Source organism: Paralichthys olivaceus, chromosome 7 (assembly GCF_024713975.1).
Source record: "Paralichthys olivaceus isolate ysfri-2021 chromosome 7, ASM2471397v2, whole genome shotgun sequence".
In the NCBI taxonomy this organism is placed as follows: domain Eukaryota; kingdom Metazoa; phylum Chordata; class Actinopteri; order Pleuronectiformes; family Paralichthyidae; genus Paralichthys; species Paralichthys olivaceus.
Window position 1 is genome coordinate 8,039,338 of NC_091099.1, and position 26,766 is coordinate 8,066,103.

General features: G+C 42.0%; 2 protein-coding genes across 5 annotated transcripts; one reads left to right on the forward strand and one right to left on the reverse strand.

Moving 5' to 3' along the window:
• The first annotated feature begins 79 nt into the window (after positions 1 to 79).
• elmo3 (engulfment and cell motility 3) lies at positions 80 to 17,892 on the forward strand. 3 transcript variants are annotated; one of them, XM_020079440.2, is made up of 21 exons: positions 80 to 343; positions 4,475 to 4,583; positions 5,894 to 5,934; positions 6,094 to 6,166; positions 7,221 to 7,271; positions 7,548 to 7,717; positions 7,968 to 8,067; positions 8,160 to 8,311; positions 8,702 to 8,780; positions 9,602 to 9,652; positions 9,730 to 9,852; positions 10,275 to 10,397; positions 10,511 to 10,615; positions 10,713 to 10,821; positions 10,925 to 11,061; positions 13,964 to 14,127; positions 14,783 to 14,895; positions 14,994 to 15,098; positions 15,708 to 15,787; positions 15,889 to 15,969; positions 16,067 to 17,892. In XM_020079440.2, the coding sequence occupies exons 2-21, from the start codon at positions 4,506 to 4,508 to the stop codon at positions 16,277 to 16,279; spliced, it is 2,148 nt and encodes a 715-aa protein (XP_019934999.2). In that variant the 5' UTR covers positions 80 to 343; positions 4,475 to 4,505; the 3' UTR covers positions 16,280 to 17,892. The 3 variants fall into 3 exon arrangements, with proteins under 3 accessions (XP_019934999.2, XP_069384461.1, XP_019935000.2); XM_069528360.1 differs by lacking the exon at positions 80 to 343 and adding an exon at positions 3,907 to 4,015; XM_020079441.2 differs by lacking the exons at positions 80 to 343; positions 4,475 to 4,583; positions 5,894 to 5,934; ... (10 more) ...; positions 10,713 to 10,821; positions 10,925 to 11,061 and adding an exon at positions 12,073 to 12,215.
• Positions 17,893 to 17,903: 11 nt separating this feature from the next.
• Positions 17,904 to 25,409, reverse strand: fbxl9 (F-box and leucine rich repeat protein). Of its 2 annotated transcripts, none has more exons than XM_020078217.2 (11): positions 25,064 to 25,409; positions 23,730 to 23,831; positions 23,426 to 23,560; positions 22,508 to 22,687; positions 21,237 to 21,542; positions 20,858 to 21,074; positions 20,171 to 20,328; positions 19,867 to 20,082; positions 19,530 to 19,742; positions 19,177 to 19,394; positions 17,904 to 19,087 (listed from the first exon to the last, which is right to left on the reverse strand). In XM_020078217.2, exons 1-11 carry the CDS (start codon positions 25,139 to 25,141, stop codon positions 18,919 to 18,921), a joined length of 1,992 nt encoding a protein of 663 aa, XP_019933776.2. In that variant the 5' UTR covers positions 25,142 to 25,409; the 3' UTR covers positions 17,904 to 18,918. The 2 variants fall into 2 exon arrangements, with proteins under 2 accessions (XP_019933776.2, XP_069384462.1); XM_069528361.1 differs by having other exon boundaries at positions 23,452 to 23,560; positions 25,064 to 25,344.
• Between the last annotated feature and the right edge of the window lie 1,357 nt (positions 25,410 to 26,766).

The window sequence follows — 26,766 nt, forward strand, 5'->3', positions numbered from 1 at the left end:
TTTCTCGTGCTTTGTTATTCCCACTGATACGCTAGTGCGCATGGTTTTTTATTTTGAAAATCAAAACCGGAAAAGATGTGTCACGGTCCGAGTGCTTTGACTCAAAGCTTCGACTGAACGACTCGGACCAACCCGGAACTTTAAAGTGACCTAATCTCTCCTGAAAACTCGTAACGAGGAGTTTCCCTGCTGCTGCTCCCACCGCTTCAGGTGTGTCTCTGAGAAAAATTCACTTTTCACCTGGAGATTTTTTCTCCTGGAGGCGAAATCAAACTTCTTCCAAATGTGTGAGGCTGCGGCGGCTCCTGCAGGACAGTAGCCTCGACTCGTCTTTTCTCCCCAGGTAAGGACGCAGACAGAGAGAAAGAGAAAACTGTAGATACCTCACATTTAGTTCACACACACACGAAGTCCAAGACATTTATTTATCTGCACGTTCACTTCTACACAACTTCAGCTTGAACGTTTGTGGTGAACATTATTTGCAGCTGCATAAAACATAAAACTACTCCATTACTGTAAATACTGTTCAATACTTTGTGGATACACAGTATTTTACCACTTCCTTCTGTAATAGTAATCCAGTGTTTCTTTTGTCTCCATAATATGTATATAAATCTACATATGTATGTATATATGTGTGAGTGTATACATGTGTATCTACATACATGTGTATGTACATATGCATATACATTCAAGGAGGCGTGTGATATAAGATATATACACAAAATTTTATATATGCCTATGCCCTTGTGTGTGAGTACAGTATATCACTAATGTGTATATGAGTGTGTATATAAATGTATAAATATAAAAGTGTATATGTGTGTATGCATATTTAGACACGTGTGTGTGTGTGTGTGTGTGTGTTACCCTGTCAGGTTAGGAATTTCAGGCAGCTGAGATCTCCCCCCTTCTCTCTCCCTCTCTCCCACACACACACACACACACACACACACACACACACAGGGGGTGGGGTTGGGGAGTGTGTCAGTCCAGGGGGTCTCAGACTCACACTGGGCCGTGCTTGTGGTTTTAAGCCTAATGAAGCAAACTGCTCAGAGAAGAATTCAGACACTGACAGCTGCTGAACTCTGGGAAATTTCATTTTATATCTATTTGAAGTTCGAGCGTTTCAAGTGATCAAACCTTTTAGAGTTTACTAAGAGTGTGATCTGTGAAATGATATTGACTTGTCTTTACCTTGTACTCTGAGGGGAAACAGTCTGTCTATGTATTGTTGTAACTGAATGGCAATTACACAGTGAAACATGTTTATTCAAACTGAAATGTTTTTTCTAATTGAATATGGCCAATAAAATTTATTTGAATTATAGATAAATCTTTCAGCTACTTTCTCATTTCATTGATTGATATTTTATTCTGTAAAATGTAAAACGTAAAAGCTCAAGTTTTCAAATCGCGTGTTTTGTTAAAAAAATATACATATATATTTTTTTATTGTAGAAAAATGGCAAATGTTCACAACCAGTTCATTTTGGAAGTAACATTTTTTGACTACTTTCGGTTTTGCTGGAAGTTAATATATCCACTTCATTAACTATTAATGTTCCATCAAACTATTTGTTTGAAGGCCGACAGGCAGACACAGACTGTGGAGTTTCAGCTGCCACAGACAGGTACAGACCCTGACACACACTCAGTGGTTAACTTCTGTGGAGACTGAGAGAAAACAGAACAAAACTCCCTCTATCTTCTGCTTATTTAAGAAAATGAAACAAGTACTTTCACATTTTCATACTGATCAGCAGCTTTTCTGTTGAGATATATAAAACAAAGAGTGACAGTATTTCAGCAAAGCAGAAATATGTTTGACATGTGATTCTAAATAATTCACACAATCGTATTAAATTAATTTAATGAGTCAGTTACAGGTAACAACACTTTACTCGGCTTGTTTGTTTTTTGCAGCTGTGAAACTGAGACAAGGCTCAAGGTGTGAACTTGAGTTTGTTGTTTGTCTTGATGTGATGAAGAGATAATGTCAGTGAGGACTTACTTCTACACAGAGTTAAAACGAGGCCTGCAGCATGTACAGACACGTCGTGATGACTTCAGGCTAATAGAGCTTTGTTCCAGGAGGCTGGAAATCTGCTGCACTGGAATGTTTTAACTCTCGGGACGTTTGAATCTGACTTTGTTTAACGCTGCAGCAGAGAACCAGTGTTTTTCACAGCAGACACTTTGTGGGAAAGGCTCAGCAGTACTGATAACATTAATAACGACTCTGACTAAAGATAGCTACTCATTTTGACATGTCACTCAGTCATATGTGGTTTTACTGTGACATGTCAAAATGTTTACTGTGAAAAAGGAATTGTATATTTTTATTGCTGTGTTCACATGATAGTTTTCTCTTTCCTGTAGTTGTGGACACGTTTCTTGTATCTTCTAATATTAGTGCCGCCTGTTGCTTGTCTGCTGTCTTCGTCGAACCCATCTCAAATTCCTACTGGCTCGTAAAGCCAGGGTGTCATCTCGTTCTGATGGAGTTCGAGGAATGGCGAAATATTTTCCCAGCCTTTGTTTTATGATTCCAACTTTATTAAAAAAACACTCAAAGAAACCCTGAAAACAATATCTATTCCATCTTTGACCAAATAAAGTTTGTGTTCACATATGATCCCATGGTTCAGTGTAAGTGGCTGATCAACAGGTTTTAGGACCTTTAACCATTATTCTAAATGATTTTATCTCCCTGATGTAGAATTTGTTGTTTTCAGACAACTGGTTTTGTTGGGGTCAAATTCATTCACTCTTTGTATTGTAACCCACCCGATAATGTGATGTTCAGCTGATGATGCTGTACAGCTCAAACACATACCCAGATTAAAACCCACAGACAGTCTTTGTCGTTGCAATGACAGGACATGTGTTTACCCACTTTGCCCTTGTGTCTGCTGACTCATAATCTGCCAAGAACAAACCTACATCCCCTAAATCTCTTGAAGATTAAGTCTGCAAACTGTTGTTGTTGTTTGTTGGAGAGAAGTTGATGTTCGGCAGCAGTTTACCAGAATTCTTTCAGCACCTCTGGGTTTTCTTTTCTGTCAAGTCTCAATTATCCTCAAATAAACAAACACTGTCCTGTTGATCTAAATCATCTTCCCTGCTGTGCCCAGCTTTGAAGGCGCCCTACATCAGGAAAGACGCTGCCTCAGGGCGAGCGAGGTGAGACGACAGTAAAGGCGTGTGGTTGGTTTGACAGGAGCATTGCTTTGAAACGTGCCATAAACTGTGAGGTCTGTCTCTTTGTCACAGGGCAGTGAAGCTGTGTGAGCTTTCCAAGAGATCACGCAGAGGGTGGGGTCTATTAATCACACCAAACACAAGCAGGCACAAGCTCAACCTCCTTTCTGTCATTGTGAGCTGCTGGCGAGTGTAACAGAAGAATTTACATCCAACTGTATTGTTTCCATGTGGCTAAAGTGAGGGAGAAACGCAGAAGGACGAGGAAGGGGGAAGGGTTGGGAGCACAACAACAGCGTCTTCTGTATCCTCTGGGAATGCTCGTCTGAAGGTTGAGGGAGAAGTGTGTCTGTGAGTTGGAAAGGAGTGTGTGAACAATTCATAGTGCATGTGTAGACAGCGCCCATCTCAGTTTTACTCACTGCACCATAAATACACAGGGAAAGAGGAACACAATGTTCCTCAACTTCATACTGAAAATGACATTCGCTCTGACTGACACGAATCATTCATGAAAAAACCCACGCTCCGTTCACACTTCCAGAAACTGCTCCTGTCGTTTTTACGCGGTTACATTTGAAAATCTGTGAATTATCCGGAGCAGCACAGCCCACGTGTCTGTGAAGGATGAAATCTATGAGCTGTCCTCAACTTGTCTGTGTGGAATGAGCTGTTTGTTTGGTCTGTAGTGATGCTGCAGTTTTTCTCCCTGAAACTGTGCCAGTAACCTGCAGTGATTAAACCGCTGTGAGCAAACACCGACTGTCTGACTCAGGCCACGAACGGTTCACCTGTTAATTCAAAGGTCAGTGAAGCTCGACTCAGTGAGCAGAACCTGAAATCAGTTGTCATTTGCGTTAACACATTCACCTCCTCTGGAGAAAATATGGAGGAGCTGCGGTGCTCAGTGCGTGATTGACAGCCGCTTTAGTGGCCTCTGCTACAGAGCCAGGCCACCTGTTTATTCAAAGGTTAATAAAACTGAACGTTTGGCATCCACTAGCCAGGGAGTCGGTGGTTTGATCCCTAGCTCCTCCAGTCTGCACTGATGGGGGCATCATGGTGTGAATCATGTGTGATCGATAAATGTGGAATATAGAAGCTTTTGTGATTTGTAGCATATAGAGGTCATTAAGACTTTATACATGCAGCCCATTTACCACTGTCTACACAACCTTCTTTTATGAAACGCTCCAGTGAAGGTCCTTATGAATTAATAAAGAAATATACATATTGACTCTTTCTTCTCGCTTGTCATCAACAGATAAAGAGTGGTGGAGTCACAAGGTGCCAAAATGCCACAGCAGAAGGACATAGTGAAGATTGCCATCCAGATGCCTGGGGCCTATCCCCAGCTCATACAACTGGATCAGGTAATAGACACATACACACAGATACATGAAATAAAGATCTATCTTCTTATCTTAGTCATACAGAGAGACTATTAGCTGTTTTGTGAAATTATTGAAGACCCTACTCCTTCAAACTTCATTTATATCATTATACTAAAGACATATTTATTGCCATAAGACAAAAAAGCTCTATTTAGCCACTTTGAGAGCATTTGAACAAATGTGTCTCGTCTGATTAGTGGGATCCAGTTTTATTCTGGCTTGTGTCTTTGGGAGATACATGTAAGTAATGCAGACTGCATTGTTATTCATTTGTCAGACGGAAAGTAAAAGGATCTTGTTAATTCAGAAAAACAGAGCAGATTTATTTTCTCAAGTGAAAGCGATACGCTTCAGTAGGTTCCACACCCACACAGCTGACTCTCTTTCTTCAGCTCTAACCAAGTTTGATCGTGGGGGAGTTTTCCATGTGTTTCCCAGAAATCTTTGGGGAAGTTGAACTCCTCTGCATGAGACACCAACCATGAGTTGTAGTGTAAAGCAGACGTCCGGGGTGTGTGTTCACTGTTCACAGTCACATACTCATTTGACCAGAGAGAATATGTATTGAACAGGTTCTTACAAGATTGTTTAATCTCAACAGTTGAAAAGGGAATGGACACAGATTCTCCCATTTTTAAAGCCTTACTGCCAATAATTTCATGACTCTTGTTTTTAACAGCACAGCAACAGTGGATTCAGGATGCTGTTTTGAATGTGAATACCCACTCGCTACCCAAAATATTTTTATTTTAGATCCCAACTAATCCTTCAAGCCCAGAGGAAGCTCACAAAAACTTCTCATTGGCCCTCCTGTTGTCATTAAACACATCTGATAGGTCGAGCTTCTTGGCTGCCACTAATAACAGGCCATCCACTGGGTCTACCGCAGAACCCGAGGACATTTTGATTGGTTGACCGCGGGGCTGACCACTAATAGCAGGATAGTCTGAGAGTCAGACATGGAAGTAGTCTGACTTTTATTTATGTACAAAGCAGGATCTGGAAAGTGAGGGAAACATTGTTCAGAAAGTGTCGGGGAGATCTTGGATTTCCTCTTCCTAGCACACGGGGTTTGCAGCCAGGGAGAATAGCTGTGGTATCGTGATCCCATAACAGCGTGTTATTACTCAAGCATGCGTTCAGCTCCCTGACAGAGGAAATACTTTGATAGTAGAGTCTGCTAAGTCCTGTTGTCGTTGTTGACCCACATGTATGCAGCAGCAGGTGTGTGTAATGTGTAAATGTGTTTTCCCGTGTGTGACTATAAACTGTTTGTTGTGTCCCTGCAGAAAAAGCCTCTGTCTGCTGTAATAAAGGAAGTGTGTGATGGGTGGGTTGATGATGACTCTACCGTCTCTGTGGTAACATTTGGCATCATTATCACTAAACTTCTGTCGTTGCAACAGTTAATAACTGTGTGTGTGTGTGTGTGTGTGTGTGTGTGTGTGTGTGTGTGTGTGTGTGTGTGTGTGTGTGTGTGTGTGTGTAGCTGGAATCTCCCAGGCCCTGAGAACTACGCCCTGCAGTATGCTGATGGAGTGCAGACGTACATCACAGAATCAGTAAGTCAGATACATTTGTCTATGTATTATTACCATCAATACATTTATCTACACCAGGGAATCAGTCCAGTAAATATCTGAGCACACCTTGAAAACATTGAGCAACACACCTGACTCATCCCTGCAGGAGTTTCAGTGTTTAAGACGAAAATGTTGTCACGTGAATCAGCAGTGAATCAGTGACTCAACACTTTTTCACCAGTTGATGGACTCTGCCTGCTTTTTTTGTATTCTCCCTGCGTCCAGCAGTAAATGAGATTGCTTGAAACAGAGCTCACATTGCACAGGATCGTCACAGTTTTTAAATGTGAGTGTGAGACAGAGTCAGAAAGCTAGAGGCAGAGACAGAGAGCGAAAAAGAGACGAACGCAGTCAGAGCTACACTCATCTTCTCGGTGTCAGGTGACCTTTTCTAACTGTTGCCACTGGCAGCCCTCCCCCCTCTTCAGAGGTAAAGACAGGACTGTAGAAGTCATTAGTGAAAGAGGATGTTTTTACTGTCGAACATTTCAATGAGACTGTTTCAGTTGTGCTGCTGTTGGAGCAGCAGGCTTTACTTCTATTTATTCTTGAGTTAGTGAGAGAATGCCTACTTCCAGACTTTAGAGTTGGTTGTAGTTAAATACAGATGTTTCTACTTCTGGTTGAACGTTTGCAACAATCAGCTTGATTACAAATTAGTGCGATAACTTTCACCAGTAATTTGATTCAGAAACATCCACGCTAAAATCCATGTAGAAATCCTGATCAGGTGAAAGGATCAGAGATAGTGGAGCGTCCCCGAAGCAGCCTGGACGCTCTTCTATTCAAGTTTCTTTACAATTACTCACTCACAACAGCTGCTTTTCCAATAAAAGACGAAAACACCTCCCTGAACAATAATAACAATCAAACACACACATCAAATACAATGCTCAAGTGTTGTAAAAGTGCAAATATGAATATGGCTGGGTTCATGCATGCAAGTGTTTATGTGATGTGTGGTTCTAAAACAGCTTCTAAAACAGTTTTTTCTCTGCCCACCTTTGTGTTTGTGTTTGTTTGTGTGGTGCAGAATCGTCTGGACATTAAGAACGGCTGCATTCTGCGTCTGACCAAGGCACCGGTGAGTCTGCAGCCACAGCCTCTTTCTTCTTACACCCCCTTCTCTTACATTCTTCTGTCTCTCACTCTCTAGCTCCTTTCAGACATGCACTGAACTCCAGAGAATGTCAGGACATTGTATGTGAGAACGCAAATGTCTGAGTGAGAGCCTCCCGACTCTCCCCTGAGTTTTTCCACCCTGGCCCCCTTGTAAAACCTCTGTAGAATTAGGAGAGTAACAACACTGTGAATAATAAGGAAATGTGTAAGTGAGCTTTCGTCTTTCTGCCGAACGCAGGGTCGCTGTGCAGAGGACTTGTTTAAGGGCATCCAGAGCTTGGACTCAGGCGTGCGCTGCGATTCGCTGAAGGAGCTGGCGAACGTCTCCACAGACGTGACCTTCGCTCAGGAGTTCATCAGCAGAGACGGACACCTCTTATTGGTCAAGATAGTGGAGGATTCGAAGGAGTTAGTATCTGTGTCCACATGTTTTCCTTGGAATGCTGATCCTCAGAGAGTTATCACCGGTGCTGAGGGGTTTCTGTACATGTAGCAGCACATCCCACTGAGCTAAATGTATAGAAAAAACAAGGAATGTACCTGGTGAAAGTATATAAGAAACATTTCCTCCCGTGTATTCAGTGTGTGTGATTAATTTATAATTGTCTCTGTGTGAATCTACATATTATTTCTGTCTGTACGTGTCTGTGTCATTCAGGAGTAATGTGATCATGACGCACACACTGACAGGCTTCATGGAGCTGATGGATCATGGGATAGTATCTTGGGAGAACCTCTCAACCATCTTCATCAAGAAGGTGCTGGATCTGCTGCTTCCTGTCTTTTGTTTGGTCACAGATAAATTTTTTTGATGAATGTATATCTCATTCACTCTCTTCCCTCCTTTCAGATCGCCAGCTTTGTCAACGCTAAGCCGACAGACGCTTCAATACAGCAGGTGTCCTTGGACATCCTGGAGAGCATGGTGCTGAGCAGTCACAGCCTCTTCCTGCAGGTCAAACAGGAAGTCACCATGGAGAGGCTCATCGCTCATCTCCAGGTGTAAGTAACAATACGATAATAGTAATACAACGCTAGAGAGAAGATAACGGAAAATAAGATTTCACCAGATGAACACACCAGTTTCACCAGCTGCCTCCACAGTAACATGCTTGAGTGTTTGTTGTTGTTCAACTTCTGCCGTACGCAGCAGGCCCACAATGCAGTGCAGCAACACATGACATCCCCACATTCAAAGTGAACGAGCATCATTTCGATTGACACGTTCAGTGCGTACATGTGAATCCAGCGTCCGACATAACATACTGATGGGAGGGTCAGAGGACATTTTTATTATCTCATTCTTTTATTCCTAAACACACATTTTCTTACAGTTATGTGAATCCTCTTATTGTATGTTTGTCTCACATGCTACTCTCTGACTTGTTTCAGGACCAATCAGCAGATCCAGACCAAAGCCATGGCCCTGCTCATGGCCCTGCTACAGACGGCCGGAGACTCTGACAGACAGGTGCTGCTGCAGTCTGGTTATTACTCTCCGACTCTGTTCCTCTTTTCCTTATTGCTCTTTAATCTCACAGTCGTGCAAATGTTTGGTTTCCTGAATGTTGGTTTCTCTCACACAGTGGTGCCTGCAATTGTAAAAATCAATATACTTCATTCGCTGTTTTTAATTTCCTCTTGAATTAATTGTTTACTATGAGTCTCTTGTGTGCTGATGGGAAGCTGTGACACCCCGGGCTGCATGTGGCCTGCATGTGACTTGTTGTAAAGGGTGTTTTTGTACCAGCCAGACCTTTTGTTGTACATAGGAGTCAGAGTCCTGCGAGCATCACTTCTGGCAAACAGCTGGAAATAATTCATCCCTGTTAATCTGTCTGCGCATCTCAGATTTTCTGCAGACAGTCAAGTCTTTCTCTCCCTCTGTTCGGTTTCTGCTCCTCTCTTATTGTACGGAAACAGTTCCTTCATTCAGCCCTTCATCTCTTTTCTCTCAGGCTCTCTTTGTTACTCTCTCTCTCTCACACACACACAGCAAACACACACAAGCACACACTTCCTCAATTTATCAACAAATCCACCCGTTTTATCAGGGTGAACAATCCCAGTGCAAATTTGCATCCTGAACAAAATGAGGTTGAGTAAGAGGCAATAACCAGCAAGTGTTGGTTTCGTCACAGAGGTCAAAGTCTGTCTCAGTCTAAAACCCATGTCCCGCCCATGAGTCTGTTCCTGACACCATAGTACCACCCCATGTTAGAAATGTGTCATTACATCTCAGCCACACATTTCACTTGCTCTCGCTTCAACATTGCTTTCTCTCTTTTTCAGGATATGTTTGCATTCCTAAATAAGAAGAATCTCCGTCAGTACATTTATAAGGTAAATGATGATGATCTCACTCTTACCTTCTTGCTGTTGTGAATGTGAATAAACCAACACAAACTGTGTGTTTGCAGAACATCATCCATAGTTCTGCTTCAGTCCAGGATGAGATGGCCCACTACCTCTACGTCCTTCAGTCGGTAACATTGAATCACCTGGAACCACGCATGAGGACGCCTCTGGACTGTTACAGTCAGGTGAGCTACAGTGAAACATGAGGATTCCTGCTGCTTAACATTTCTCTAACTACTAAAAACAAATATCATTCTTTGATTACTGAACCTTATCTGTTTATTTTTCTCTGCAAATCTCTCCATCTTTCTCCTTAAACTTTTATGACAAAGAAATGTAATTGAAGCTTGATATTTTACAGTTTAATCACAAATTTTATTGCAAATAAATATAAATAATAGAAAATATGTAGAACTTGAATAAAGAACATTTTCTTTATCTTATATGTAAACATAAATGCACATCTTTTCTGCATTCTTCATTCTGTCAAATAATTCTGTAAGGCTCTGTCATCCAACCAATAAATTGATCAAATCTGTATCAATACACCACAAACAGTTTGAGTCAACTAACAGCTCTTACCCACGTCTCCCCGCTGTGACACCAGGAGCAAAGAGACATCCTTCACAATTTGCGTCAGGTGGCGTTTGAGACAGAGAGTGAAAACAGCCTGAGCCACGAGAGGCGACGCTCGCTCTGTGCTAAAGAGTTCAAGAAGCTGGGATTCTCTGTAAGTGTCTGGCCTCAGAACTTATTCTCTAATGTTTGTCTCTTAACATTGGTCATATTACTCTTAGGGTCGGTATATTATTTGTATTAATTATTATCTTTCTTTCCTTCCAGAACAACAGTAACCCCGGTCAGGACTTGGTGCGGACGCCTCCTGGTCTTGTAGCTTTGGACACCATGTTTTATTTTGCTTCACGCTATCCTGATGCCTACAGCAGGGTGAGCGGGCTTTATCTTTTATTTGTAAAACGATTCAAAGAGTTCAGCGTCTTTCCTTTTTGTTTATTCTTCATTTCTACTTGTTTCCCGCTCTCAGTTTGTTCTGGAGAACAGCAGTAGAGAGGACAAACATGAGTGTCCGTTTGCCAGGAGCAGCATACAGCTCACACTCATCCTGTGTGAGATTCTTCGTATCGGAGAGCCACGTAAGTCGACCCCCGACCGACCTGCTGCTGATATGAAATTTACTATGATCTTTCCTTTTCTTATATTTGTTCTCCATCTTCTTCATCGCTTCCTATTTGACAGCCTCAGAGACGGGATCTGACTACCACCCCATCTTCTTCAGTCAGGATCGACTCATGGAGGAGCTCTTCTGTGTCTGTATTCAGCTGCTCAACAAGACCTGGAAGGAGATGAGAGCCACACAGGAGGACTTTGACAAGGTACAATAGTCCACGCTGGCACAGCACAGCAGGGTTTGAATCGGTTTCATTTGGAGTTTAGTTTCAAACTCTTTATCGTGGATTTGGGTAACTTTTTGTGACATTGTGTTGGTTTAATCTCATGCTAACTATAACCAACCTGCCCCTACACTCAACATTTAGTTTCTTTACAAGCACAGTGTAGTACTTGTACTATGGTAATAGCCAAGCCTTGAGCAGCCGGGTCATGTCTGGGAGAAATACTGAGAATCCAGCGTCCTGAAGGAAAGACAAGTCAAGCTTTGTCTTGAGTCGCATCTCCACATCTCACACAGCGCTCTCCTGATAGTTATAAAACTCAGTGACCTTTTGACCTGTCAGGAGCAGCCCTGTGTCCCGAGCACCGGGACAGCAAACCGGCCTTTTGTTTCTATCCACGGCCCCCTACCCAGGGTGCTTTGGGGCAAGGACAAAGGGGCATTAGGTGGACAAAGAGAAGCGTGGTGGGCGGCAGAAACAGAGGGAGAAGGAAACAGGGAAAAACAAAGTGCCCAGGGCATCAGCAGTAATTGCACAACAACAGAGGGAACGTAAAACCTCTGGAAACAATATGAGAGGGTGAGAACGAGAGGATTGGACTGCAAGAGAAACCAAAGAAAGAGAGAGAGGTGGCGGTGTTATACGAGACATCACAAATGTAGGTTTCATACTTGGAGAGCAAAGTGGACGAATTTGTGTTGGTGCGTGTGAGTGAGACTCCCACGAAAAACACACAATCGTGTGTGTGCGTCTCTCTATACACCCCCCATCCTCCATGAGCGCACACACACATAGATACACACATTTAACAAGCACTTGCTGCAGGGTATCAGGGAACACAGACAGCTGCCTGTCATCGCTCCTATTGGTCAGTTCAGCTAAATGACAGAGGGGGCTGGACCTGTGGGGGGTGGCGGTGGCATGTGTGTGAGAATATCAGGGTGTCTGTTTACAAAACACCCACAGGCCTGCACCTCTCCTGCCATGTAGGTGACGTCTGTTCCTCTCACTCACTTTCACCACTTGTCGTCCCCGTCACATTTCTCTAATCGCTGACGGCTGGACAGGTGGAATTTTGGAGTTGGGATTGAAATCGTTAGTTTGAAATAGTCGACTCTGAAAGATAAAGGATGGAGGTAAGATTGGATTTTGTCTGTATTTTATTCTTGGTAGTAATTTGCTTTCAGTAGTTTGGTGCTACTACTTAGGTAAAAGATGAGTTTTTATCCGTTCAGGGCTACGACAGAAATTATTTGTAGCATATGAGAGTTGAGGTGTCAGGACAGTGTGAAGTGTCGGAAACTTGTGTCATGTGAAAATAGCTGGACGCCAAAGTTATTTTGGCTCAGGGAGCTAGTGCAGGCAGTGACAGTGCGAAACTCTAGTCGCTTGTTTTGTGTCCGTGCATGTTCACACAATATAGAATGACAGTCTGGATTTCACTGTCTACGCATGGAGTGCTGCCAGACACACAGACAGACAGAGAGACACTGTCATTCTCTGTGGTCGTAAACAGTTTGGTAACATTCATCTTTATTTTTCCAAGGAACTTAAAACAAATACATTTCTGAATTCATCAGATGCCACATTATTTAAAAGTCTATTGTTGTTTGTGTAATGTATGTAAATCCCTGAGTATCAGATTCTCTGCTGAGAGCGGTCCAGACAGAGCTCCACTGAACGCTTCACTTTAGTCATTGATTGCTCTCGATCAAAGTTGTAAAGAGGAATGATCTAGGTCAGCAGAGTCATTTGTGTGTGGACACAGTGCTGGAGTGTCCTCGCTCCCGCAGCACAATTAATTTTTATATATATATTTTCCACTACTCACAGCTGAGGAGCGTAAACCGGGGGATCTATAGATTTTAATCACATGCATGAGGGCAGTCTGACAAACTGCCCCGAGCCCTCGTTTCAGGGCAGCCAGGGTCACCCCGTGTCCGTCTGTGTGAGCTTCAGTTGAACAAGTCATGCAGAAAACACACGGACAAAAAAATGACAAGTGTCGGTAACGCTGAGTCAGTGAGACAGCAGATCGTTCTGACTTGTTTACAAATACGTTTTTAAATCGAATGCATGTAAGTTGATCTGCAGTTATCACCGTGATTTTAGGATGAACGTTAGGATGGTTGGTGTGGTGGTGATGTTGGTCACATGTCAGTTGGTCAATAAGGAACAGGCTCATCAATATCTTGCCCCTGTGTTGGGTAAGTTAGATGTGAGGGTTCAAAAAACAAAGTCCTAAAACAGTGGAAGTTAGAAAAGACAACATGACAGGATGTACAGAGAAACACGACGGCGAGCGAAAGACAGCGATGAGTGAACGAAGACAAAGTGAAGCACTGAGACTTTTATACACAAGGGAGGCAGGTTGATTGAACACAGGTGAAACACATGAGGAGCAGGTGCAGACGAGCGCAGGGGCAGGAAACAGGACAAAGACAGGAAGTTGAGCCAGAGACACACAAGGAACATAGTATCAAAATAAAACAGGAAGAACTCAGGGGGGAAACAACTGAACACAAACCTAAACACAGGTAAAGGTCAATGAGCCAAAAGAGTCCACATTCAAAAATGTCCAACAAAAATCCCCAAACTGTCCATCTCAGAGTTCAGTCATGACACCTCCAGGATTTTTTGCTTCATTTCTGGAAAGAGGGAGTTAGGAGACATGGCGTCCATCTTTATATACAGTTTATGGTCGTCATCAGTGAATGATAATGAAGATTGTGATTGTTGCGTGAGACAAAAAACAAATGTGAATTCTCATGTGAATATGTGAATATCCCTCATCCCTCCCTGCTTACACAGGAGCTGGTACATTGAATGAGTAGATCAGGCTACATGCAGCAGTACGTAACCATCTCTCTGTCTCCATCTGCAGGTGATGCAAGTGGTGAGGGAGCAGATCACCAGGACGTTGTCCAGTAAGCCAACGTCCTTGGAGCTCTTCAAGAACAAGGTCAACGCTCTCAACTACAGCGAGATCCTCAAACTGCGGCAGACAGAGCGGCTGCACCAGGAGGAGACGCTCGCACCTCCTGTACTGTGAGTTGAACCAGTCACATGATTGATTTACTCCTCCCGCTGCCACGCTCAAGGCCTGACTTTAGATACAGGGCAGGAAATTTTGCTTTGTAGTGTTTTTACTGTTTTCTAATCAAGTGAATCATGACAGAGGAAATTAAATCAAACAAGTGATGGAATTTTTTTTAGTCTCAAGATGTTTTTTTGAAGGGAATAAAAGGATTTATGTTCATACTGGGGGTTAGATGAAAGCTTGTATTCACGTATGGTTTTACCTCAGTGATGAGCCTTCGTGTTTTTCAGTTTCTTGTGACGAAATGGTTCATTTGTTTGATAATTTTTTTTCAATGTAAAAAAAAGTAAAGCAACAGTATCACAAAACCTGTTGATTTGCTCTCATGACGACTTTCCGGCCCTGTGGAGTCAGCTGATATATCAGCAGCCACCACTGTTGTTTATTATGTGACTGTTTGTCACTAAACACTGAGTGTAACAGTGAACAGGGCGCTGCCCTCATCCAGGCAGGTCAGGTTTAATGTCGGCAGAGATGCTGCTTCCTTGTTAATATTTAAAAAATGGTGAAAAGTTTTATTTAACCTTTTGTGACTTGCTGTGGTTTGTTCACTATAATTAATATTCATGTTAAATGACATGTGATTGTGTTGATCCTTCCTAGTGAGCTCAAAGAGCGTCTGAAGCCGGAGCTGCTCGAGCTGATCCGTCAACAGAGACTCAACAGACTGTGTCAGGGAACCATGTTCAGGAAGATCAGCAGCCGACGCCGACAGGGTGACAAAGCACTACGCATGCACACGCACACATATCTTTAAAAGACAGTAGACTTGATACTTTCCTGTCTGACTAAACTCTGCACATTTTTCTCTCAGATAAACTGTGGTACTGCCGCTTGTCACCCAATCACAAAATGCTTCACTACGGCGACGTGGAGGAAGACACAGACAATCCACCGATAGAAACACTGCAAGATAAGAGTGAGTTGAAGCTGAGGATGGACAAATGGGAAGATTTTAAACTTTTCTGTATTTAGTAGAAATAATATGGAATTTTGGGACTGATGATACAAATATTAGCAAAAAAAGTCCATATAAAATTCACACACTCGTAGACATCAGTCCCCTGAACCTGATTTTTTCTTCAAGATCTCTGTACTATTTCTTTAGAACATTTTAAAGAAAGTGTAAAAAATTCACACATTTTAACGGCGTCTTCCCTGACCCATACCACATCCTTCCAGCAAGTCTAGAGGTAATCCGTTCAGTTTTTGCACAATCTGCTAAATAAGCAAACAAATGCAGATGAAAACACAAGCTCCTTGGTTTAATCGAACCTGTAGCAAATAGAACTTGAATTAAGAAAATACAACATAATTAACATTTCATATTTGCACTTATTACCAAAAACCCAGATATCAATACTGTTAAAGGCTCAAATCAGCCGATTTCAGCCAGGCTCTAGTAACTAGATAAATAAAAAGATATTGAAGTGTTCATAGTCTGAGCCCTGATCAAAGTTTTTAAATGATATTAACTTAATTTTCTGTGTTCACAACTAATTCTTTCCTCCTTATCCACATCCGTCAGTTCCAGTAGCAGATATCAAGGGGCTGCTAACGGGAAAAGACTGTCCCCACATGAAGGAGCATAAAGGCAAACAGAACAAGGTCAGCAGCTCTTATCTTTTCAGATTATGGACATTTCCTGTCAGTCAGAAGACGTAATAAAGTCTCAATGTGTTTGTACATGTGTTCCTCCCTCGCTGTAGGAGGTGCTGGACCTGGCATTCAGCATCACATATGATGTAGAAGAGTACAGTATAAACTTCATCGCACCCTCCAGAACTGATGTGAGTCGAACGTCTTAATGTCCCAACATTTTCACATATCATCTTATTCTGTGTATAAGAATACCCAGAGTACTTACTGTCCTCCTCCCTCTGTCAGTTCTGCCTGTGGACAGATGGCCTGAGCGTCCTCCTGGGCCGGGAGATGAGCAGCGAATCCATGCGCAGCGAGCTGGAGATCCTCCTCTCTATGGAGATTAAGCTCCGCCTCCTGGACCTGGAGAACGTCCCCATCCCGGAAAGTGCGCCAGTCGTCCCCAAACCTCCGAGCAACTACAACTTCTGCTACGACTTCAGCCAGACTGAGCAGTAGAGTGTGTGCACAGGCTGGATGTGTGAATGTGTAAATATATATATAAATATGCGTGTTTGTGTATGTGTGGTGAGATTTTACTAGTGCATCCACTTATTAACAGATTTATAATCCTGACAGTAGAAGTTTCCTCTGTGGCCTGTTTCTCTACAATGAACACACGGAATCTCTACAACTACAGCTGCCGTGGTTGGTACGAATCTTTACCAAATGTCTATGAGCTGTTCTGATGCTGCAGATCATCATTCTCATCTGAGGTGAGATGAGAAGTTTATGTTTTTCCTGACTTCGATCATTTGATGTTGAGCTGCCTGGGAACCTCCAGAAACAACAGAGAGTCGAGCTGCTTGCAGACATGCACTGAAGTCTGCACATTCTCCTCAATATTCTGGAGGGTTAGAACGCAAGTGTCTGAGTCAGTTGCTCCGGACATTTTACAAAACCTTTCCTTCCAGCCCCCTAGTAACATTTCCGTGTAAATCCATGTGAGAATGCAGCAAGAAAATGTCTGGAAAGTTCAAAGTGTTGATGAAGTTTGTAATAAGCGGAAGAACACAAATATTTCAAGATAAAAACAAGGTGTTAGCGGACGCTCGTGAAGTTTGGAAAGACGATGAGATTACAGAGCTTTTGGCTGAAGCCAGTGTGGATGTGCTGTAAACAGAAACGCGCGATTTCCGCAGCATAAATTATGTCACGTCCTGAAGGCTTCAGACATTTTCCTGTAGTTGTGAACTTGTCTGACCCGGACAATCTCCTGCTGCCTTCTTCTTATGTGAAAGACAAACTCTGGAAAATGTCCGAGCCCAGTTTTTCTGGACATTTTCCAGAGTTCATGTCTGAAAACAGCTTTTTACAAGAGATGTTGTAAAATACCGGTTCAAAAGTAATGGTACTTTAAAATTTTATATATATTTCTAAATGCTTCTAATCTATGCATGGTACATGGAGTATTCTTGTGTGCGAGGCTGCTCATCACTGACTTTTTTATTTTTTTTATCTGGTTGTGCTTATTTCTCTTAAATTCCTTTCTGTCATTTCAGTTTTAAAAAATGGGCATTAACTAGAACACTGATTTCTTAAGATGTGTTACATTAGACTCATTTTCAACAGGTGACATGGAAATACAGCAGGTTTTCAGTGTCGCATAATATTTTTTAAATATACCTTTGGGTACTTGCCTGCAGATCCCAGTGGCTCAGTAACGATGGAGCAAATCTGTACAACATTATTTTAAAAGCAATGCAGATTCTCATCAGGTATCAAGCTGACTTCTTCCACCTCTTTCTTATTAAAAGTACGAATAAGCATTTGTGTAATTGTTTGAAAAACAACTTGATCTTTAGATTTGCCTGAACCGTCTTGAATTAAATCTAAAACCTGTTCATTTTATAAAAGGTACTTGTTCTAATTTGATGCTCAGTAACATCAAGTATTCAGTAGCTTCTCAATAACTGACAGTTCTTCAGTATATCACAGTGTGTTTGAGTGTTTTTTGCCATTTGGTGTCATTTCGATCCTGACACCCCACCCTCTGATGATATCCACTTTGAATCCTGTGCTTTTTGCTGAATTCACATGAATAAACAGTTTGATTTATACAGAGAGATAAACAGTACGTGTGTTTCTTTCATAGAATATTTGCAGACTGTGGTTTATTTATAAAATCAACATTTTGATCTACAATTCCTCTGTTAAAAAAAAAAAGCATGTTGCTGAAGCTACAGTGGACAAGATCGAGCATTTAAACCAAGTCAAAGCAAAATTTTAAAAAATGGTCAATGTGAAGCGAAAACAAAATGGTGTAAAATTTGATCTATGTGGGTAAATATTTATTTACATTATTCCATAAATTAATCATTAAGTTAGAATGTTAAGATTACTTCTTATTGGGCAGCTGTCAATACAAAATAACAAGCAGAATATTTAGGATTCATTTACCTTCTAGATACAAATGTGCCAGAAAACAATTCTCACTTACATTAGACACAGAATACTTTCTTCTTACTTTGTGAGCTGTGTTTCACTTCACAGCATTTCTCTTGATTTTATTGGATACTTCTTGCTCCCTAAAGATCCTTGATCGCCCCCTGGTGTTTGACTGCACTATAGGTCATAAACCCCACCTCCTCCGTGTTAGCTGATGGGGCATGGACCAAACTAAACAGTTAAAGGTCACGTCAAATCAATTCTTCTCAAAGATGGTTTCTCAAGTGTTTTCGGTTATATGATAATATAAAAACAGGGTCTAATGTTGTGATCCATGATTCCGTGGCTCCATCCATCAATCGCTACTGTGCAGACTCTGGTGCCAAATGACATCATCTGCGTATAGTAGAGACACACTGTCCATCTTTTACTGACAGTCTATGGTTTGAAGCCAAGCATGAACATACGTAAGTTAAACCTTCCAAAAAACAGGTGTTTCCTCATTGGTTTGATCCTGGCCATTAAAGCGAGATTATAAAAACCCTTTCCAGAACGACCTGTAGATAATGGGTTTTACAGTACTTTACTGTAAACTTAACTTAAATCTGAACTTACTTCAGTTCTTGTGCAAATTGCTGAGATGTGCAGAAGCTCAATCATGGAGCAGGATTTGGTTTGCAGGCTTTGTTGTTGAGATGTCCAGTGGTCGTTCAGAGTGTGAGAGTGGGATCAACCCCACCTAGGAATTTGTATTGGACGTTTTCCAAGAAGGGCAGCTGTGATTGAAGGAGTTCCATTGTTGTTATGGAAATGTTTTTGCACCGTGAGATGTCGAGTGTCCTCAGACGCTTACAGTGCTGCGCCAGCTGAAACAAGGATCTGCGAAGTTGAAAGGTAGAAGGCTCAGGAATGGACGTTTTTAATCGATGGCTACATGTACTGCAGACGTGCTGTTGTGTTTCACTTACCGGTCCGTGATCTTACTACAACCAGAGAGGTAGAGATGCTGGAGTCTGTGGAGGTATGGTGCCGCCTCTGTCACTCCGCGGTCGCTGATCCCCGGGCAGTTGCTGAGAGACAGGCTGGTGAGGCTGCGGCATTGCCAGGCTACAGACACCAAGCTGTCGTCAATGATTTCTGGCAGCATGGACAGAGACAGACGTTGGAGGTCTGGGTGGTGAACAACCTGGGAAGAACAGAAACAACATAAACTAAGGCACGTTTTTAGTTATTAAAATGTTCCTGCTCCAGACTGAGGCTACAATCATTATACATTTTTATTTGAAAATGTTTTTTTCATTCTCTCCTCAGCCTGTCTTACCTGTGTGATGCTGCTGTCAGTGAGTTTGGAGCAGCCGGAGAGGTCCAGCTCCTGCAGCCTGCTCAGAGCCAACAGCGACGCCCCCGCCTGCTGTTTGAACTGCTCCAGGTCATTCTGTGTCACCAGCTTGGGTCGCTCCTCAAATGGCAAACGAGGAGGCTTGAAGAAGCCCATGTTGCCAAACGTTCGGGTGAACCTGGGACCCTTGTCTTCCTGTGTTAAATGGTTTATCGTTAAAACAGCTATGGCAGCTTTCACTGAGAAGATTGTACTTAGAGATTGTAAAAGAGAAGCTCTGCTTTATATCTCTAACAGTCTCCATCTCTGTGGCTCTTACCTTCTCCTCCTCAGGCTCACACTTAGTCGTTCCCACCATCCCCAGCAAACCCCAGTCTGTCACTTCTTTACACCAGCCGAGCCTCAAAACTACTAGCCTGTGCAGGTAGGTGGATATAGCGCGAACAGACAGGTCTGTCACGTTGACGCATGAGGTCAGGTCCAACTCACAGAGAGTATCCCCAAGAAGCTGGGTGAGAGAGAAAACTGCAAGATCCTGAAGAGGGAGGAGAGAAATGAGGACAATTATTTTCCATTTATTTTTCATAAAAATGGGATTAAAACACACACAGACACTGACTGACCCTAATGTAGGTGCAGCTCTTTAAGTTGAGCTTCTCCAGCTGAGCTCTACTAGCACCAGACTCCGTCAAGCCTTTCACCATCTCTGATCCACTGACGTGCAGACACTCGGACAGATCCAGACTCCTCAGGGACGACACAGACAGCAGCTCAGCGAGGCCTGTGGACAACATGAAACTTTCACGTTCATGTATTTTTGCGGATAGTTGTTCCCTCCCAATTTATCCTTATGTATTAATTAATTAATCCTAACCCGACTGGGCAAAAATTTGATTTTAGCTATGAAACGCTCCTTAGGTTCAGTGTGTAAGTTTTGGTGATATCTAGTGGTGACAATGAATATCCCAATGAACTGAATAGCCCTTGCCTCTCCCTCCTGATCCAAGCGTGTCGGACAGTGACCCTCAATCATGTAAAATAGAACCAGAGTTTGTTTTTTAATGTTCTGGGCTTCTGTGGAATCATAAGTACAACATAATGGACTCTGTGAAAGTGAAACCACTCCTGACGAAGATATATATTCAGGCAATTATGCACCAATGAAAACATAATTCTGAATATCACTTTCGATTTCTTCTGATAAATCTCTCTAAATCCTGCACACTGGGCCTTTAAAAGTAGCTGTTGTTCAAAGTGTTGTGGGGTGTAATGAATACAGATACACAAAAACAGAAATAAACTACAAGCACCTTTTTCAGTGATCCTCCAGTCACGGGACAAGGAGAGGTGCGTCAGAGACTTCAGGCCTCGAGCTACAGCCTCGACAGACCTGCTGGTCAGCTCAGTGCAGCCACTGATGTCCAGTCTCTGAAGGCCCGGCTGGTGCTTCACCAGAACCTCCACTGAGTAGTTGGTCAGCTCCTTACAGCCATGCAGGCCCAGCTCTTCCAAGACCAAATCCTGAACCTGGGACAGAGAGAATATCGAGAAATTGTCTTTTTCCTCAAAGAAGGTAAAGGACACACTAAAATCATGAAAACCATCATTGTTGAAACAAATACAGCCTTTTCTCTTTGTATAATCTGGCAAATAAGTCTTTAGATATACTCTGACTCGAGTAATCCTGACCTGTGCAACAGTGCGTAGTGACTCGGGTGTGATGGAGGTTCTGCTGAGGTCCAGAGCCACCAGTGTGGATTTCTGCTCCGTCAACAACCGCCTCAAGTTCCTCAGTGACAGTAACGCTGATGAGTCTTCGACGGCCCCCACCGGGCACCCTCGATACGGGTCGAATTCAAAAGCAATGTGGCATCCGGCCAGTGAGAGCCGGCGGAGGCGCGGGGTGCAGCTGGTGAGCCGATTAAAGGTGAGGTCGGAGAGGTAGCGCAGGTCGGACAGGTCCAGATCCTCCAGGCCAGACAGAGCTGACCTGACCTGGAACAAGAGAACTTGTTAATGGACCATTAAAACAATAAAGCTATGGAAACACATTGACAATAAACATTTTATATTTATCCACTCTTTATACTGAGAGCAATGTCCGGTCGCACTCATGACTATTTATCACAGCTGATGGCCTTTACTTCTCAGACGACTACAGATAACATGAGATAATAATTCTGACTTAAGGCTAAATATAAATAGATATAAAGCAGGGGAATAGGATAACACAAATGTTTACAGAAACAAAGTTTAGAGTGCCATTTATTTTTATGGCTAATTATTATTTTATTGTTAAAAAAACACATGCCTGAGGTTTCTGCAGTAAGTAAATACAGTCTTAAGCCAAGACCAGCTGTGCAGTGTTTTATTACCTCTGCCAAGGAGTTTTTCTGTCTGCATTTATTTGTCTGTGTGTTACAGGATTACCCAAAAACTACAGGATGGATTACCACACAACTTTCAACATTTTAATTGATTTCTCAAGAAATAATTCATGGAGTTTGATGAAAAAAATTGAGGAGATTTCAATCTATGAGTGTGTGCAATTTGTTGCAGCTACAAATAAAAGTGTTTGTTTGTCAGCAGGCTTACACAAAAACTACCAAAACCAATTATTGCCAAACTTGGTGGAGGGATGGGGCCTTGGCCTGAAAGAACCCACTCAATTCTGGTGCGGACTCAGGGGCAGATTATTTTTCACTTTCTTTAAGTATGTTTTATAACAATTAAATCTTTTAGGTTATCATATCACTTTCTTTTTTCATTTATATTTCAACTGTAAGAACTAAAAAAGTTTATCATGTGTCTAATGAGTATCATTCTAGTTATTACTATTTTACTTCATCTGCAGATGCAAGATAGTTAAAATGAGGTGGGACTGGTATGTTGGCAGAACGGTCAACTCTTCTATCTTATTGAAAACCTGCCATCTGTTACTGTTGCATGATGACTAATACCTGCTGACGGTTCTCCTCCCTCGAGAGGAACGCTCCAGACATGAAGAGGCTGTCCAGGCCCCTGAGGTCCAGCCTGTGGAGGGAGGTCAGGCAAGGAAGAAGGGCCAGCAGGGAGGTCTCCGTTATGCTGCTACCAGGCAGGGCCAAGCTCTCCAGTTTGGAGCCCAGACACACGCCCACCTGAGTAGGGAGGGACAAGTGTCATTGACCAGCTCTTACCTCCAGGGAACAACGTGATATGAGGGTGAGTATAATGTCACCTAACTTCCTCCACAATCCAACTCTCTCATTGACATGCTGAATAAACACTGCGGACCAGTTATTTAGACTTCATCCTTGCGTTTCTCGGCAATGGTTAAGGTTTTACAACTTTTCTAGCCACAAATTTGTAACAGGAAGTTCAGAATCTGCATGATCTCACGCAGACACACAAACAGTGATATGGGACAATGGGGGTTGTAAAGTAACCGCTGCAGCTGCTTTGGACTTTGGACCATAAAATGTGTGACTATGACTGTGCTACATCCTGGTCATTGTGATGGGAAGTTACAATGGTGAGTGAGCATGATAATGTAAATTTAAGAATTCAAATGTACTGTTTGTCTTTCGGGAGGAGCGACTTTTGTTTTTTCCCTGGAGGCATTTTTCTTTCATGAGACCTGTGGGCAGGGGACTTCTCTCAACCCACAAAGAAGCATGTGAGCAATGTGGGTCAAAAGAAGAAGTCATTTGAACTTTCAGCCAGCAGTGGCTTAACATCTTTTGATTTTGACAGAAGGAAGCAACACAGTGATAGTCCAACCGATACATGCACTTGACAAACTTTATGTATAAGTCAATAAGGACACATGAACAGAGGATGTGTCACACAGAAATACACATTCAAGCTAAACAAAGTATTGATGAGTTTTTGAACACCTCCAGAAGCAGTGATCTGGACATACTGAAGCCATCTAGTTGACTGATTATCAGGCTGCAGCGGGACTTTCTGCCCAGAGCCCTGACCAGCTCCAGGGACGAGGCGGAGGCCGGGAAGCAGAAGGTGACGTTCCTCTACACAAAGACAAACAGAGAGAGGGAGAAAGAAAGAGAGCGGTGGCGTGATGTTAACTCTGCCTTGAAGCGTAACTGCTCATGAAGACTGTGTCTACCGTCTGTGATGAATGGATGATTCAAATGTATCACGCATTGTGGTTCTCATGGTCTTTTATCATCTAATCACCTGAAAGCGCAGGTCCTGGCTTGCACTGTACCAGCTGCGGCAGACGAGTGAGGCCTCCTTCCTGTCTGATGCATGAAGGAAACTCAGGATGTAAACGATAATCTACAGCAGGAGAAAGAAATATAACACTGGGTTACATTAAAGTAACTGATGCTGGAAGAGAAACGTCCACCACACACTTTAACTGCTGTTCTATAACATTTTCTTGTTGGTATTGTTGTCTGGGGCGGTGGTTCCCAAACTGGTCACGAGATACAGAAGGAACGTCGCAAGATTATGTTCAGAAATCAAATATAATTTAAAACATCATATTTCAGCTGAGATTGTTCCAAACGCTAAAACAAACTAATTAAATTCAAAATTAAATTATGCACACATTTTTTCTTTGTCTCCATGTGACCCCTGAAGCGATGATGACAGAATAGTGACAGCTTCTATTACAGTAGAAAAACAGTGACCATAGCAACATGTGCTCATTTAAATCAATATTCTTTGGGATCATACGTCTCTAGGATGGCTTTTTTGGGGTCTGAGGGATGATAAGGAACCTCTGTTCTATGGATGTGTCTCATTTGTTTCACTCATTATGTGATTACTATGGCTCAGGAATAAAAGTGTGTTAAAGGTACAGTGTGTATAATTTATTTATCTACTGTTTTAATTGCATGTTCCAGCTGAACACCCCTCACCTCACCCTCTCCTTCCAAACATGAAAAAGAACCTGTGTTAAACTTCATATGTCATAAAAACTCAAAAGATGTTTAGTTTGTTCAGTCTGGACTAATGTAAAAAAGATGGCGGCCTCCTTAGAGACGACCCCCTCGATGTAAATATGAAGTATTTAAATATAAAGGGCTTTTTCTGGGGTAAAGAAAACTACAATTCATACAATTTAGATGAAACGAACTAGTGAAAACATAATGAGAATTATTCTACATTAAATTTCTGCCAATAGATCCCTTTCACCTAAATCTACACACTGGACCTTTAAACAATACACACTCAGTGTACATCACATAAACATATGTGGTTTTATTTTTTATTATAATACTTGTCTTTGATTGTGTTATACATATCATGTTATTGTTATATTTTCTATGGTAGCGAGATTTGTATCTTTAATTAGGTAGAGGACTGGAATAAGTACATGTGTATAATATGTTTTACATTTATTAGATGTATTTTGTTGTAATTGTGCAAATAAATCGAATGAGTTAATAACTGTCATTATTGTCCTCTGATGATCATGATACATGCTGATCCAGCACTAATGAACTGTGGAGGAAAAAGCATTCAAATAAAAAACCATTGTAATAAATGTGTTTGTGAGTCACCTCCACAGGAAGCTCAGGTGAGTCCTCAGCTGTGTCCTCAGGTGAGTCCCTCATGTCCTCTCCATCGTTGTCCTCCATCTCCTCTTCTCCTCCGTTAGTAAACACACCTCAGGACCATGACAGCTCACTCAGTTAGCCTCCAACGAGCTAGCTGCACCGTTTAAAAAGCAGCAGGTGCGCTAGTTGCTGTTAGCCTTGAAGCTAACATGTGCTAAGTACAGAGAAGCGGACTCGTCTCAATCTGTGTAAACTAACGACCACTCCTCTTCCGCAGCCTCAGCTCGGTCTCCTCACTAAGCTACTTTACACTGAACTGAACCGGGCTGCTCACTTCCGGCAGCTGACCGGAGAGCGGAAGCTCAGTGACGTCAGGGATCGGAGCATTGTGGGAAATGGGGTTTTTTGGTCGTGAGACCCTTATGACACCAGGTACAGAGGATCTAGAGTTTATTGGGCCCCTGATCAAATATTAATATTATTATTACAATCATCTTGCACCAACAGAGGGTGGCAAGTGTAAACATTTCTTTGATTTAGAATTCTTTACTTACATGAGTCAATGTTTCATAATAACGAACAGAAAGAACATTAAAACTTTGAATCTCTAAAATATTACACATATGACACCAGACATAACTATAACTATACTCTGCACAATCCAGTCTTAAGTGTTTAATTATATCGTATTGCACAACCCCTCCCCTGGTACTTTTAGTATATTTTAATGACAAATACACCACAGCAAATTCCTTGTATGTGTAAACCTGCTTGGCAATAAATAGAATTGCCCAAAATAAATTTTACAGAAGAGTTAAACTGAAAAAGAGCCAGTGTTCACATCTCATTTCCTCTTCATTTTCCTATGCTGTCACTTTCAATTCAAATTTGGAGAAAGATACAGAATTGGAGCTCATGGGGCCCAAATAGGGAGATTTCCTACTGAGATGTCAATGCAATTACTCCGATGGTTGCCTTTGGTTATTTTAAAGGTAAACATACAGTTAGTGACACAAAGGCAAACATTGAGGTGAAGGGCATGTGGGACTCACACGTTTTTATTTTCCTCTGCTGCCTCAAGCTTTTACCTGAAAATCTATAGAAAACACAGAGAGCACAATGTGAAGCTGTTTTCCATTAGTGTGAGTGTGAATTGTAGTTATCAGGTAAACTTGTGGTCTCAGAGGAGGGAGGATTGTAGAGGGAGCTCAAGGTGAGACTGAATGGCTCACATGCAATATGGATGAAATGAGAGAGCACCAGTTTGGCTTCAGGCCCCAGAAGTCAGGACTGGTTCACATTCTACTTAGTTTCATGGTTTACATTTAACAGCATAGTCACCAGTCAGATTATTAACATGAAATATGATCAACTAATGAATTGTGATGCATTATTGTGAATTAAACTGTATTTACCAATTTAACATTAATCCAATTTTATGAGCTGCAATTCACACCCTGATGCAGCACCAATTTATTATTCTGACATGAGCCATTCTTTATAATGAGCATTTTTACATTGACCTTTGTATATTTTGACACTTTCTTGTATTTCTATAGTGACCTGAATACTTCCCCCACCAGAGGAAATTATAGAGCATTTGATATGCGGAATTATTCCAAATGAATTGATATGATCTCAAATCAGAACTAGTGGTCAGCAGCACATTAGTTTCACACAGCTGCTCTTGTTAGTTTTTGGTGTTT